This window comes from Aristolochia californica, unplaced genomic scaffold, assembly GCF_029961685.1.
Source record: "Aristolochia californica isolate CCGP_79_NKW_82.1479 unplaced genomic scaffold, dmAriCali1.0.hap1 SCAF_15, whole genome shotgun sequence".
NCBI lineage: Eukaryota > Viridiplantae > Streptophyta > Magnoliopsida > Piperales > Aristolochiaceae > Aristolochia > Aristolochia californica.
The window spans coordinates 2,124,246-2,139,537 of NW_027181826.1; the positions used below are offsets into that span (position 1 = coordinate 2,124,246).

Genomic DNA, 15,292 nt, shown 5'->3' on the forward strand with positions numbered 1-15,292 from the left:
GGTATCAAAGTAGGCACGTTTTTTACATGAAAAATGAGTAGAAGATGGAAAACGTTGGAAGATATATTCATAGTAGTGGCATGATGTAAATTACTTTTGATTTTTGTCTTTTTTCTCCTTCCTTAGGTTTTTTTTTTTCTGCAATCTTATGAATTGTCTCTATTGCCCTCCGTCTAATTGATCACACTTGTTTGTTTGATCGATCATATGTTATAAACCTTGACTACTTTTATTCTGTTTGGTCGATAGTCTTTTTAAAGGTTTGATTAATCATCTATTTTTGGAGTCTTTTTATGTGAAGTCCATCCTAAGTTTTTTTTTTTTTTAAATCAAAGCGAGAAAATAAAATAAAATAAAATCTATTGGTTGTGATCAAAACCTTTGGTTTTCTTTTTTCAAAGTTAGAGGTGATTGATCGATCAATCCTTACAAGGATTATCGATCTACCAAAGAGTAGAACATCTTTGTTTCAACTATTCCTCTATCATGCAAAGTTCATGGAAATTGTTTAAAAATTTTGTTTATCTCCCTCCGTAATCAAATCTAATCACTTATTCACACCATTAAGTATTTCTTTAATTTGTTATATATATATTTTTTTAAAATCACTTCAGAGTAATACCTATAGACCGACTACTCATAAATAACAAGTGTGTGTGTCCGACATTCAACCTAAATCAATTATTTTATTGTTTTTATCTAAGTGATATCTTTGAGCTACCCTTTCAAAGTAAGTAAACCTTTTTTATTACTATAAAAATTGGGTTGGTCTACCTTTAAATTTGAGCCGTCTTATAAGCCTAACATTTGGAGTTTTCTCATTGGGTTAAAAGTGATGTTTCTTCTCTCACATTTATTTATTTGGAGTTTTCTCATTGGGTTAAAAGTGATGTTTCTTCTCTCACATTTATTTATGCAAGCTGCCTATTCTAACAAAGAAAACAATGATCACCAATTTGAAGGGAAGAAGTAAAAAAAAAGGTGAGATTTAATTGGCAGGAGAATTAATTAATTAATTAATTCAGATTATTTTTTTTATTAATGGATTTAATGGTTTTGATTAGAGCTTAATTAATTAGCAGATAACCACATTCACTAACAATTAGATGTCATCACAACACGTGTCTCTTCATCATTGGTAGATAACAGGTAATAACTACCCCATAGCCTATTTCCCTGATCAATACCTGCTAAAAATATTAATAAATAATTAAAACGTTCATGAGCAAGATAATACAAAGAAAATGGCCCCCACTAAGACATACTTTTACGGTTATGCCTCATTTGACTCTCTTTTTCTTCTATTTTTTCCGGAAAGAAATTTCGACCACGTTTCCGGAAAGAAGAAACTGCTTTCCACTCGGGTTCGAGCTGTCATGCATGAAACCTACCATCATCCATGCATCACGTCGAGTCCTTTCGTGCACTCCTCGTTATGGTACCCAGGGTCCCACTCACCAGAACCGCCGGTTCGCCTGGCGCTGCGGAGTAGCGAACTCCACCGACTTTAGTGTTTCCCGCGGGTTAGGGTTTAGTGGTTCACGAATTACGAGCCGCGGCAAAGCGCGTCCACGGCACTTTACGATAACCCTCGGTTATTTAATTTAATTCTAAAAATTGAGAACGGAAAACAGCGGAGGGACAGGGTTCGCCGTGGGGGACAGCCTGGCAAGGGCCTCGGACGGTGGGATGCCACGTGTACCGATCGCCGCTGAGTGTGGGACGCGGACGGGCCCACCTTCCTCGGATTCTGTTGCTCTGTTATCTGTTTTTTGTTTTTTTTTATATATTTTATAAAATAATAAAAAAAGCGATTAATCTGAAAAGAAATAAAAAATGTCAGGTTATCCGTTTCGTTATTACCTGTCCGACAGGGACGCTGACGCGTGCGAATGTCTCGTGTTTGTTATTTATTACTCGCGGTTTGTGGGGGCCCGCTGTGAAATTCAAAGTTTGAAAAGCAGAAAAAGCCCATTTTATTACTTTTACGTCATGGACTGACGCAATGGGCTGGAATCTACTCAAAAGTCACGTGGCGAATCATTGCTGCCGCTCCACCTGCACACCTTCCTTTCTTTTTTGTGAGTCACAAACCTGGGTTGACTCAGAAGACACTAGGTGAATCAACTCACCTTTCTGAGTCTCTGAAGTGGGACCCGGAAAGTTAGAGGAAATTGTACAGATTAGCTGGAAATCAGACGATTAATTGCATCATTATTGGCGTATTAAGTTTGGCTGTCGATGTCAGTGGCCGTCGACACAGATTGCCTCATTATTTACTACAGCAACTTGGTCTTCCCACCAGAGGCTACGGCCTACGGCCATGGATGGATCCCTCTTCCTCACCACAAAAAAGGAGAAAGAAATCACCCTGAAATTAAAAAATAAAAAAGAAAAAGAAAAAGTGAGAGAGAATCAGAAAAAGATGCGACTTTGGTAGAGAGAATATCTGCTTTCCTTCGATTTTCGCCCTTGTAAGCAGTACAAGGTCTTTCCCTATAAAAGAGATTGCCCTTTTTTTTTTTTTTTTTTTTTTGACAGGCTATGAAATTTTTCTGCTTTTAATGCCGGTTTCATGGAGCTTTCTTCTTCATCAATGTGGCTTCTGGTAATTGTGAGAATTTCCGTTTCTGTTTCTCAATTGATGAACCCAGCGCTTGATTTTACACATCCGAGCTGGTAATACTTGTCTGTCTCTTAATACCAGAGTAATCTACAATCTACATTTCTCGAGCTTTCATTTCACTTTTTCCATTTTTAAAATGTTTTACTGTCGTATATTTGGTCATATAAAAGACTGAGAAGGGGAGACCTTCGTTCTTTGTTGACCTTATTCCCAAATCAAAGACGTGTTGAGCTGTTCGTCTTCTCTCTCCTTCTGTGCGGTTTTATTTATTTATTTATATATTCATGTTTTTTCTTCTTCTCGTATTGGAGAGTTGCAGTAGGTTTGTGCAAGCTGGAATCGATAGAGAGCGGTTTTGGACGCTTCCAAGGCTGCAGTCTCTATCATAAAACCACAACTCGCCATGAATCAGACGTCCATCTCCCCCTCCATCTGATCTCCTCTCCCCACGCGTTTCAATGCTGCTTTTAGTTTTTTGCTCCTTTCATCTATTTGTCATCGTTTCGGCTTCTTGAACTGATCTCAGTATTTATTCTTTCTGGTTCTCACGTCTCCAATTCACTAGTTTGCGTTTTTACTTTTTTTGGGAGACGCGAGAGTTGAGCAGGATCAATCTCCCTGCTGTTTTTGCCTCTGAATCTACCCGAGAAGTGATCTTTATCTTCTTTTCCAATGTTTGTTGTGGGCTAGTCTGGAAAATATAGAGTTTGCCATTTTTGGAGAACAAAATCTTCCGAGCGTTTCTTTTTCCGGTAACATTATCCGGTCTCCGAACTCGGTGCCGAGCTCATTTCGAGGGAAGAGGAAGGAAGGAAGGAGGAAAGGCGCTCAATTGGAGACGTTATTTTGTCAGGGTTGAGGATTGTGTCAGAGGAGGAGCAGAGAAAAAGGTTGTAGTAATGGCTCCCTCATTTGACTGGTGGGCGAAGGAGAGCCACCGGGGCACCCCGGTAGTCGTTAAGATGGAGAATCCCAACTGGTCCATGGTGGAGTTGGAAGGTCCCGACGAGGAGGAATTAATGCCCCCCGGAGCAAGGGTTGCCCGAGAAAAAGGCCGTGGGAAAAACGCCAAGCAGCTCACCTGGGTTCTCCTCCTGAAAGCCCATAGAGCCGCCGGTTGTCTTACCTCCATTGCCTCTGCAATGTTCGGTCTCGCCGCCGCGATTCGCCGGCGAGTGGCCTCCGGAAGAACGGACTCCGATACTGGAAATGACGAGCAGGAAAATCCCACTATCAGGACAAGATTCTACGGGTGCATTAAGCTGTTCCTCGTAATGTCGGTAATGCTGCTAGGGTTCGAGGTGGCGGCATACTACAAGGGATGGCATTTCGATGCCTCACGCCTGCAATTGCAGAGATTATTTGCAGGATCCTTCGGGATTCAGGGAGTTTTTGATTGGTTTTACTCGCGGTGGGTTGTGGTAAGGGTGGAGTACCTCGCTCCGCCGCTTCAGTTTCTGGCAAATGCTTGCACTGTGCTGTTTCTCATCCAGAGCCTCGATCGATTGATCCTCTGTTTGGGATGCTTCTGGATTAAACTGAAGAAAATCAAACCGGTGCCGAAAGTGGAGATCAAAGACGTGGAATCTGGAGATGGCGGGGGATTTTTTCCCATGGTTCTTGTTCAGATCCCCATGTGCAATGAGAAAGAGGTATGCAAATTGAAGTTTTTCTTCTGTTATCATTTCTTCTCTCTTTTATTTACGTATTTCGATTGAATTTTAGTTGTATCTTCCGTCATTGATTGCGAGGCGATTCTTGTTACTTTATTGACTGCATTTCCGTTATGGAGATACACTTTTCCCATTTGCTGGCCGGTTGAATCTCTTTTTTCAGTACTCAGAGGTTGTCGGTTTGTGGATTTTGTTTGGTTTTCGCTGTAACTTTTCGATTATTTCTTTAAAAAAAAAAACACCTCGAGTCTCGGATTTGCGATTTAAATTGGAAATCCTTAATCGACTTCTCAAGACGGATTGGATCCTGCAAAAGAAAATGAATTTAATCTAATTTATTTTGCTTACAATTTCTGTTCTTCACGCAAATGACAGGTATATCAACAATCAATTGCTGCAGTTTGCAATCTGGACTGGCCGAGATCCAACCTTCTGATACAAATCCTTGACGACTCAGACGATCCAGTCACACAAATGCTGATCAAAGATGAAGTGGAGAAATGGAAGCAGAATGGAGCCAATATCATTTACAGGCACCGTGTAATCAGAGACGGCTACAAGGCGGGTAACTTGAAATCCGCCATGGGTTGTAGCTATGTGAAGGATTATGAATTTGTTGCTATCTTCGATGCCGATTTCCAGCCCACCTCAGATTTCTTGAAAAGAACAGTTCCCCATTTCAAGGTAACCATTCCGCGAAGGAAATTTACTGTTCCAACTCCATTTTTATTGTTCCTGTTGTACACACAGAGATTCATTAATATTCACTGTTGCAGGATAATGATGAAGTTGGGCTTGTACAAACGAGATGGTCCTTTGTGAACAAGGACGAGAACTTGTTGACAAGATTGCAGAACATAAACCTTGCTTTCCATTTCGAAGTGGAGCAACAAGTTAATGGTATTTTGATCAACTTCTTCGGATTCAACGGAACTGCTGGAGTGTGGAGGATAAAGGCCTTGGAGGATTCAGGGGGATGGCTAGAGAGAACCACTGTTGAGGACATGGATATTGCTGTTAGAGCCCATTTGCATGGATGGAAATTCGTCTTCCTCAATGATGTTGAGGTTTGTACAAGCTTCTACTTTGAATTTTATCTGAGCTTTAATTTTCTGTTTATGATCGGTTAGGACTGTAGTCTATACTTTTCTGTGTTTGGTTTAGATGAGGAGGAGGAATACATCTTGGCTCCGCCTTGATGTGGAAAGGAACTGAACCATCAATTTGATGGGAACAATCAACTCAAGCAACAGGAATTATCTTGTTTTTCTTTGCTGAATATTGACTATTCCCATTGCAGTCCATGATTGAATTGGTAAAAATTTGAACTGGAAGGACAAGTTCGATAATTTCTAACACTGGCTCTTAATGTCAACAATCCATTCCTCCTTCCATTAGCAACTTCTCCCCATTAGAATGCGTCAGCACATGTATGGCTGATGGAATCATGGGTAAGTCTGAAGTCTCCTCAGCGAACTCTTTAGGGTTAGGCTCCATTTGTTTCCAGAATGTCTCAGGATGCCTTCTCTTATTCTTTCCTTTTAAAAAGGATCAAAGTCTGTTCAATGGAATTGGCCGACAGAACCCATTAAAAAATCCAAATCACCTGCTTGTATCTGGAAGGTTGCTAGTAGTTGCCACAAATTATAAGCAGAACACATGTCAAGAACTTGGCAGTTGTAAAATAGCATCAGTCTATTCTGCTTCAAAAGCAACAGATAGTTCTATTATGAATTGAAAGATGTGGGACCTGCCTGTATTTTTGTTTTTTTCATGAGAAAACACATCATGCTTCTAATTTTGAATGGGTATTCAAGGGACCCACTTGAACATTTAATTTCTTCTTTGTGGAAATGGTCTTCATGGGCATGAGTGGAACAGGTGAAAAGGTGTCCATTGGTGAAGAACTATTCTATTTAAAATGTTAGACTACACCATTTTAGTCATTTAAAATTGCAGATGATACCTTTTCCAAAATCTTATCAGGCTCTACTTGATCTCACATGATTATTGAGTTTGATTCTCCAGTTCTATAATCTTCAAGATGTGTGCTCTCCACCAAACACAAATGGTCTACCAATCTGCACAAAATAATCTGCACTCCCTGATTTTCATTTGCTTTGGCTTTTGTCCTGTCTTAATAGTTGTCCTTTTTCTTCTATTCGCTTATGCAAAACCTGCATCTTTCCAACTACAGTGCCAGTGTGAACTACCTGAATCCTATGAAGCTTACAGAAAGCAGCAACACAGATGGCACTCAGGCCCCATGCAATTGTTCCGTCTTTGTTTGCCTGCAGTCATCCGATCAAAGGTACTAAATATGTCATAACTGCTTCAGTTTTAATCAACGGATGATAACAACAATTTTACCCACTCTCATATACTTGTTCTGAATCTTGCACTCTGGCTGATGCAGATAAGCATTTGGAAGAAAGCAAACCTCATTTTCCTTTTTTTCCTCCTCAGAAAACTCATATTGCCTTTTTACTCATTTACCTTATTCTGCATTATCCTACCCATGACCATGTTTGTCCCCGAAGCTGAGCTACCTGCTTGGGTGGTTTGTTACATCCCAGCCACCATGTCCTTCCTCAACATCCTCCCAGCCCCAAAATCTTTCCCCTTTATTGTCCCTTACCTTCTATTTGAAAACACAATGTCCGTCACCAAATTCAATGCTATGATATCAGGCCTATTTCAACTTGGAAGCGCTTACGAGTGGGTGGTTACAAAGAAATCCGGCCGCTCATCTGAAGGTGATCTGCTGTCTTTGGTTGAAAAAGAGCCTCGGCTTCACAGAGGTGCATCAGAACCCAACCTGGACATAGTCGAGAAAGAGGGACTACTTCATAAAAAGCAAAGAGAAAAACAGAAGAAGCATAACAGAATATATAGGAAAGAGTTGGCTCTGGCTTTTCTGCTCTTGACTGCATCGGCCAGGAGTTTGCTTTCTGCTCAGGGCATTCACTTCTACTTCTTACTCTTTCAGGGAATTTCTTTCCTGTTAGTGGGTCTTGATTTGATTGGTGAACAGATAGAATGAGATAACAGATAGTATAACTGGGAAATTGTAATGAAGAAATTAGAGATGAGAATGAGGAATCCAGAGTGATAAGTGCTTTTTGGGAAGAAAAGATGTGTACAGGGACGGGCTACTTTTCTTGTGCCTCCCATTGAAGATGAAAAGGTCAAATCACAAAAACTTCTGTGTAGAGGTGTAGATAAATGCTTCTCATCTGTAAGATGTTCTATATTCTTTTGGGTCAATTCTTTTGTAAGAAAATTTTGTTTGTTGAAAAAATTTATTTAGTTGCAATAATTCAGGTTTGGATTGATTCAATGTGCTCATAATTTATTGGGTAAATCCAACAACTATCAATCACAGTAAAATGTTTTTGGAAATCAACTAATTTTTTTCATCCCTTTGGATTCTTCAACAAGCGCTTAAGCTTCTGGGTTGCTGCTACCAGCTCTGCAGCAATTCCGGGTTCATTTGCTGAATGACCTGCATCTGGGACAACCTGTTTCAGACAGGACGAGGAATAAGTTTAACTAATTGGATTGAGATCTAACCAAAATCAACGAACGTGAGTACTAATATCATGAGTAGAAGCATCAGGATCAAACTCAAAAAGATTATATTAGAAAAGGGTATCTCTCTATGCAATCTTTGCCCATATTCAGTTCAAACTAATGAAACTAATGTAGATGTCCAGTTTCTACTGTCTTTTAAAAGATGATACGTAGGAGAATCAAACCACTAAAAGTCTAAAAAATAATCAATCTGACCTTAAATTCAGCCTCTGGCCAAGCCTTATGAAGATCCCAGGCTGACATCACTGGGCAGCACATGTCATATCTTCCCTGTAAAGTAGTTGTTCAAGACTAAGTTATCCCGAAATTTTCAAAATCCTATCAAGCAAATGCTATAGTGTCACTGACTCTCTGAAGGACAGTTCCATTACAGTCACAAAACTCCATTTCATTGGTAGGATTGCCGGGCCCAACTTTGTGTTGTCCTCCCACAAGAAACTTAACCACATGCATTCAGTGATCTATCGGATAAAATTAATGGAAGCAAGCAGCTTACCTGCACAATTACGGTTTTAATATGTCGTATCTTATCGATGTTATCCAACAGATACGAATCTGAAGGAAAAAAACCCTTATTGACAAAGTAATGGTTCTCAATTCGTGCAAATGCCTGCTTCCAAAGAGACAAAAAAAAGTATGAATATTGAACTCCATAATCAAGGTTGCCTTTTTATCATTGATATAAAATAAGGACCATAAAAAGACTCAAAAAGTGATGAAAGAAAGTATGCTCAGATAGCAGTTTGACTGCATTGGAGCTTCTCATCTCCTAAAATAGAATTTCCATTTCATGCGCATTATATTTGTAAAATTGGGTCCAAGGCCCATCCCTAAATGATTAGCTAACTTTGGAAACCTCTTTCACAACTAATAAACTCAAGATATTTGTACTTACTAATCCATGTGGGACTTTCTTTAACACTCCCCCTCAGGTGTAGGCTCTTTTTTGTGGCTCTACAAGTGGATAATTTTTAGGTGTACGCCCTCTTTTGTGGCTCTATAATAATTGTAGGTGTAGGCCCTCTTTTGTAGCTCTATAAGTGGGTAGTTTAGGTGTAAGCCCTCTTTTGTGGCTCTTCAATGGATATTTTGGGTATAGACCCACATATGAGTACCTGCTCTGATACTATGTAAAGTTGGGTCCAAGGCCCATCCCAAAACTAGCCAACTTAGGAAACTTCTTCCCCAACTAATAAACTCAAGATCTTTGTACTCACTAATCCATGTGAGACTTTTGCTTAATAGTATCTGGTTTGAGGTAAATGAATAAATGTCATGCATATGAAAAAGTATCAAAGAGATTGCGACATTAATAATAAAGATTTTATCAAGAGACCACTCCTGAAGGAAAGAGATTCTAATTGTTGTCCATAATTGTGTGCTTGTATATGTGTGAGTGAGTGAGTGAGAGAGAGAGAGAATACCAGTGAAAAAGCATCATCCTCGCCTCTTTTGATGTTCTCTTCGTTTTGAATTAGATGAGCAGTCATCATTTCCCATCCAGTCCATATTTTAGCAGCCTTATACTGGACGTGAAAATCATAAATTTAATGACAACAATAACAAGTACTTCAATGCTATTTGAGAATTTCAAGCCACTTTATCATATGATTTTCACTTTTAGCATTTACAGAAGTAATCTTATGAATCATTTTTAACTGCTGGTCACACACACACATGACACCCCCGGCAACTGTAAATGTTCTATAGATTTTACATACAGTAATCACCACTGTGGTTTATATTCCCTTTTCTCAGTTTTACTTCTTTTAGTGTTTCTGAGCAAATGCAAAAGTTAAGCTCAAATATCTTATCCATATTCTGCAGAAGGACAGTAATTGTAGCTTGAATCCCGGCCCAACTGCTAAGCAATAATGGATAAATTGTTCTACAAGCATATGCAGATTAGATGCACATGAACAAGGAACACAATTCAACAGTCCAACGAAAACCTGTGTTTCAGGATCCTCACTGTTGAGCCTCTTGCTATACGCACTAATAAAACTGCTCCTCTCATCTTCTGGTATGAAGTCTCTGAAGGGCTCCCAGGCTGTAAAAAACGCACGAAACATGAAAATCAGATGATGCACAGGTTGAATTTGTCAGAAATTTGATTAGTATAACAACTAGAAACTGCAAAAGGACTAATTTAAGCCACTTTCCATCATCCAATCAAGTTGCAAGTAAGCATTTGACCCACAAGTTCAGAGCCTGAAAGAACTATATGGGTGACATGCATAGGTGGATCTTGAACATGTAGCATATTGCTTACATAAAACACCTACCATCTGGGAAAACAGCTGCCGCACCACCCTCATAAAACCAATCGAGTTCTTTCTTTCTTAAAAGAAAAACGCCTCGAAGAATAAGTCCGGTAACCTTGAGAAAAAAAAAAAGAGTGATAATTTCAAACTGTTGAATGACAAATTTATAACTAGGCAAAGACATAGCTGTTGTTTCTCACTTTGTCAGGATGTCTTTGACTGTATGCAAGAGCAAGAGTGCTACCCCAAGACCCACCAAAAACCTGTATGATAGTTCTGAAGAGAAGCAGTTAGATTCTATAATTTTAACTGATTTGAATCCGAAGAAACGGGATATAGAAGATTAACCTGCCACTCTGGAATGTCCAAGAGCTCTCGTAGTTTTTCAATATCACTAACTAGGTCCCACGTAGTGTTTTCCTCTAAGCAGGCATGTGGAGTACTCCTACCAGCGCCTCGCTGGAAGAACAAGATCAGCACAAGACTAAACTTACTGTGAATGTAAAGATGGTACAAAATCTAGGGTTTCAGGCACGATTCAAAACCTGGTCAAATAGAATAATTCTGTAGAACTGTGGGTCAAAAAATCTTCTATTCTTAGGTGATGTTCCACCTCCAGGTCCCCCATGAAGAAAAACAACAGGCTGGCAACAAGAAAACTCACAAATTAAGGAAGAGCTTTAAGACTATAGTTCACTGAGAGCACCATGGCAAGAAAATAGGGGTCTCAAACAACAGCATGTCTATAATTGTGTGTGTGTGATGCTTGAATAGAAATATGTGTTTCTTATTACAAAGTAGACAGGAAAGAGCAGTAGAGCTTTAATAGAAGTTCACATGTGCTAGCACATGGGTAACCAGTCACAGGCTAAAACTACCATTGCTTGCTCCTCAGACATTATAAATAAACAATCATCTGCAAGAGAGTCTCACATTATCTGAGCCTCTCAGGCTCCATAAACACAAGTTGTACGTTTTAAAGATTTTCTAATTGAGAAGGAATTTTGTGACAACAAGCACTAGTATGAGATTCTCACATCCATGAACCTAACATCCTGCGGCTGCTCTCTACTGAAATGCAACCTATGATAGTCAGGGTATGTTGCCCAGTCGATCATCTAACTGTCTCAAGAACTAGAAGTCCAATAATTTTTTCGAACTCGAGGTCTTTCCACTAATAAACTAAAGATAACAAGTGCATAATAGGAGACCGAGCAAATCAAGTCGGGGAGGGCCATGTCTTCACATTTTAATACTTCAGATAAGTTTCTTCTCATGATGAAGTCAGAATGGGAGAGAGCGTCCCAATGCCCTCAAGAGAGAACAGAGAGCAAGTTGGCTTCTATTGTCCCTGCAATTGACCTTTGAGTGTTTTGGAATGTCCTACCTTTCTTCCAAAGTTGCCCAATCACCCCAGCTAGGGACAGCTTTCATAATGACTAGAAGTCCAACATGATCCCATGTTGCATATAATGACCATATAAACTCTAGCTTTCATCTAGGCATAGAAAGGGAATTATCTAACTGTAAAGCCACATAACAAGATACTCACATGCCCATTTGGATTGCCTGATTGCTCCCAGTAAACTGAGTGGAGATCAGAAACCTTCAGAAAACCGGAACTGTATGGCTCTATATGTGGAAAAAAAAACCCATTTGATGCAGCAGTTTCCTTGGTCAAGCCCATCATAGCTTCTGTAAACACTTGTGCTGGCTTTTGATTAATACAAAAGAACTGTATGCTTCCTGCAGATAGATCACAAATGAATCCATTATATGTTTCATACAAGGCTCTTCAAACGTAGATAGACACATAATTGTTTTGCCGCACTTTAAAAGAATTGTTTTAGTGGTATGTAAAAGCTTCAATAGCTAAATAACACATCAAGGAATTGACGACCACACCATCAGTGGATAGCAGTTGAGCTCCAACCAAGTTAAATACAAGCATCAAGGAAAAAAGGAACTCAATATGAGAAAGACCACACAAAAGACAATAATTCAATATAAGCGTGCAGAACTGGAAATCTGTAACCTATTTCTAAACCGACTTCTATGATAAATGAAATAACATTATTGTTTAGCACAAACATGGTGCACCAACTATTTAATCTCTGATGAGACAATCACCTTCAATTGTGTGAATTTTTTTTCTTTTATTTTATTTATTTTAATCTCCTTTTCAGTGAACTACACCATCCATGCAATGAAGACTAAACCCAGAAACCATTGGCAGGTTTCACTGTCACAAAAGAAATGATAAACCATAGTAGAAAACAGTCCAAAAATAATAGGCTTGACAGATGACACTGACCGTTATGGAGAAGTTCTGGCTAGCTCCACTGTAAATCAAGAATGGACAATATAGGAAAGCAGGTTCATATTTTCTTGCGAAAGGAACAAAAATGACAGGCAAGCTGGTGCAGAAATGACATTAATAGCTTTTCATTTCAAACTGCCCAGCTGGAAATACAGAGTGAACAGTAGAGAAAAAGGAGTTAGCACAGCTGTGTAAATAATTAGAATATTGTGTGATGAGCAACCTTGTGTAAAGGGGGAAAGAAATTCCTCAGTAATCACCTATGAATTCAATATAAACTATGTATGAAAGAACTCGATCTGAAGGCCAAGAACAATGAATCCGTTGGATTAAAAACAATACCATGCTTCAAAGTCTGATTCAGGGTATGACAGAGGAGCTACATATTTCAGAACGCAAAGTTTTTACAAGATTCCTTTTTCCTGCTCGCCAGTTCATATTTTTCAGATTAACTTTTTTTAGGTCAACTGGTCTATATTGTTGGAGAGACGGGAAACCAGTCCATCCTTGAACAGTAAGAGTAAGAAGAAACATTGCCGTTGGCACAAGAGAATTTCGTTATGGCCTCACATGATGACCCAGGAGGCCATGATTCAAAAAAAAAACAGAGAATCATAGTATCAAAAGCAAAGAAGAGCCTCTGCCTCCCGACATCTCTCTTGCTGCAATCAATTCAGTTATTCTTCCCAGAGAATGGAAAAATCGTTTGGCCAAAGAACAGAGCAGGTCAATTTCATTCGCACAACTATGAAAGCAACCGCACGGATCTTATACAAGGACTGCCCGGTCGATACAAACAAATATTTCAACACTCCCCCGCACGGGGAAAACCAATTCTTCTTATCGAAAAGAAATACGAAAGGATTTCCAAGCCATTCAAGATGTCGAAGATCAACTCCCTGTCTAAAGGAAAGTCCCTAAAAGCAGAAACCTCAGAGTTCAAACAGCAGTAATCATCCTAACCGGAACAAACAGACTTAATATGTTAAGGGTAGTGAGAACTGCATTTCCTAAAGAAAGACCCTGGATAGATTCACATCCTGATTGGAGAGCACGAATTCATGTACATGCGTTTCCCATAAAACAAATTGTCATCACAAAAAAGAAAATTTCTGACCAAGCACACGCGTTGCAAATAAATTTTTTAACTAAATAAATGAACCCAAAAAGAGGAAAGAGGAAAAGGAAAAAGCCTGACAGGAAAACCTTTCGAGGGGGTCCGCTTGGCGGTGAAGAGAAGCGGATGGAGACGAGAAGAAGAAGAAGAGCATCGAAGAAGCGGAAATGTGGAGAAAATAACGCGGTTAACGAATATTAAGCTCATTCTTGGTTCCAAATTGGGATCGCAAATGGAACGAGTCTCGAGACTCAGGAACCAGTCCAGTCACTCTGCGAGTGCCCACTGCGCACTGCCCACTACTCATCCTCCATGTGCTCCATCTGCCTCATTGACATTACTGCACTTCGGACCATCCGAAAACTTAGAAGAAGAGTAACAGACGACGTTGAAGTAAGATTGCATTCAAATTTTTAGCAAAATTTTGTGATGAACTGATCTACGATTTTATTCACGGAAATCGAATACTTTAAGCAAGGTGGCTCGATTCAACTGGGTTTAACCATCCTAGCATGACATCATCATGATATCAATCTTTTAAAAGATTTTGCTCCACTATTGGATTTTGTTAGAAAACTAGAGGAGAGGGGCCTCCTAGCCCTTCCTTCGTTAGGGCTCTATAACCTCCCCCTTTTTCATTTTCATACAAAAATGAGGGAGGTATCCCATCGTTGTCACAAGAGGGTAATTCCTCCCTGTTCTTTTCAAAACAGAGCGGGAGAGAGAGAAATCGGATGCCCCTCTCTGCAGTTGCAAATGGGGTTTCGATTTTGTTTTTTTTCGAGACCCAGCCCTTCGGAGAGTCAGCTCAAGAGATCATCTTGCCTCTCCACGATCATGGCCTTCTTTCAGCAACAGGAAGTCTAAACACTATGCTTCACTCAGAAAAAGATGAATTGATTTCTACAGGCCCTGTATCTTTGTTTTCGCTGAGAATTCTACAAATGGGTCCAAATCTAGTGAGACTCAAACTTAAAAAAGCCATGAGACTATTCTACCACCGCCCAAATATCAGTACAGCCGCTATATTTGATAATACTGAAAAAACCCATTAACGAATTTAACTAAAATCGTCAAAAGCAAATTCACAGATTCAAACCAGGCCAAGCTCAGCCTATTTGTTTGGGTTTAATCATAAATTACCCAAAATAAAGATGTGCCTGAAACCCCGAATCAATCCCCTCGAACTGGGCTGCAAAGAAAGCAAAAAGCAAATGCCATCATCGGCTTCCAGTTTGTCCGTCGACGGATAGTCGTGGCGGGACGATGAGTGTCGCCTCCCAAGTCAAACCTTAAAATACGCCCAGCCACAAGACATTACCCCTGTCTTATCTCCTCCGCCGACTACCGACTTTGTTTACTCTCTGTCACTCGGTGTCTCGGCATTGATGCGACGTATCTCTCCGTTTCACTCGTCGAAACGCCGGACATTGATATAGCTGATTAAATATTAAGGACTGGGTACCCTATACGAGCGCTCATCGTCTTCAACCTTCAGCGCATTCAATCAAACTGCTCGACTCCTGTGACTTTGAGAGGCATAGGGGGTGGCAATCGGATTCACGAGATATCAGGAATTCCGGTGATAATCATTGTAAGGTACCGTTGATGATTACAAAAGCCCCTCTCCTGGCCAGGCAAAGATGGTTTTAAGTATTTTCGGAGGAATTTTTAATTCCTAAATATAATTTTAAATTT

General features: G+C 39.7%; 2 protein-coding genes across 6 annotated transcripts; one reads left to right on the forward strand and one right to left on the reverse strand.

Moving 5' to 3' along the window:
- The first annotated feature begins 2,816 nt into the window (after nt 1–2,816).
- LOC137951092 (probable xyloglucan glycosyltransferase 12) lies at nt 2,817–7,566 on the forward strand. Its single transcript, XM_068797671.1, has 5 exons — nt 2,817–4,278; nt 4,675–4,983; nt 5,076–5,366; nt 6,497–6,610; nt 6,716–7,566. Exons 1-5 carry the CDS (start codon nt 3,526–3,528, stop codon nt 7,340–7,342), a joined length of 2,094 nt encoding a protein of 697 aa, XP_068653772.1. The 5' UTR covers nt 2,817–3,525; the 3' UTR covers nt 7,343–7,566.
- A 39-nt stretch (nt 7,567–7,605) lies between these two features.
- On the reverse strand, nt 7,606–15,196 carry LOC137951093 (proline iminopeptidase-like). 5 transcript variants are annotated; one of them, XM_068797674.1, is made up of 11 exons: nt 14,738–15,196; nt 11,710–11,903; nt 10,703–10,801; nt 10,506–10,616; nt 10,358–10,420; nt 10,179–10,272; nt 9,846–9,943; nt 9,318–9,419; nt 8,390–8,503; nt 8,089–8,163; nt 7,606–7,820 (listed from the first exon to the last, which is right to left on the reverse strand). In XM_068797674.1, exons 2-11 carry the CDS (start codon nt 11,845–11,847, stop codon nt 7,716–7,718), a joined length of 999 nt encoding a protein of 332 aa, XP_068653775.1. In that variant the 5' UTR covers nt 11,848–11,903; nt 14,738–15,196; the 3' UTR covers nt 7,606–7,715. The 5 variants fall into 5 exon arrangements, with proteins under 5 accessions (XP_068653775.1, XP_068653773.1, XP_068653776.1 ...); XM_068797672.1 differs by lacking the exon at nt 14,738–15,196 and adding an exon at nt 13,684–13,801; XM_068797675.1 differs by lacking the exon at nt 14,738–15,196 and adding an exon at nt 13,676–13,745.
- Nucleotides 15,197–15,292: the final 96 nt, after the last annotated feature.

Coding starts and splice junctions, on each gene's coding strand:
- LOC137951092 (XM_068797671.1), top strand. CDS start 3,526: ATGGCTCCCTCATTTGACTGGTGGGCGAAGGAGAGCCACCGGGGCACC. Junction 4,984..5,075: donor GAACAGTTCCCCATTTCAAG/GTAACCATTCCG, acceptor TCACTGTTGCAG/GATAATGATGAAGTTGGGCT. Junction 5,367..6,496: donor TCTTCCTCAATGATGTTGAG/GTTTGTACAAGC, acceptor TTCCAACTACAG/TGCCAGTGTGAACTACCTGA.
- LOC137951093 (XM_068797672.1), bottom strand. CDS start 13,801: ATGAGCTTAATATTCGTTAACCGCGTTATTTTCTCCACATTTCCGCTT. Junction 10,802..11,709: donor CAGGCAATCCAAATGGGCAT/GTGAGTATCTTG, acceptor TCTTGTTGCCAG/CCTGTTGTTTTTCTTCATGG. Junction 10,617..10,702: donor GAATTATTCTATTTGACCAG/GTTTTGAATCGT, acceptor TTGTTCTTCCAG/CGAGGCGCTGGTAGGAGTAC.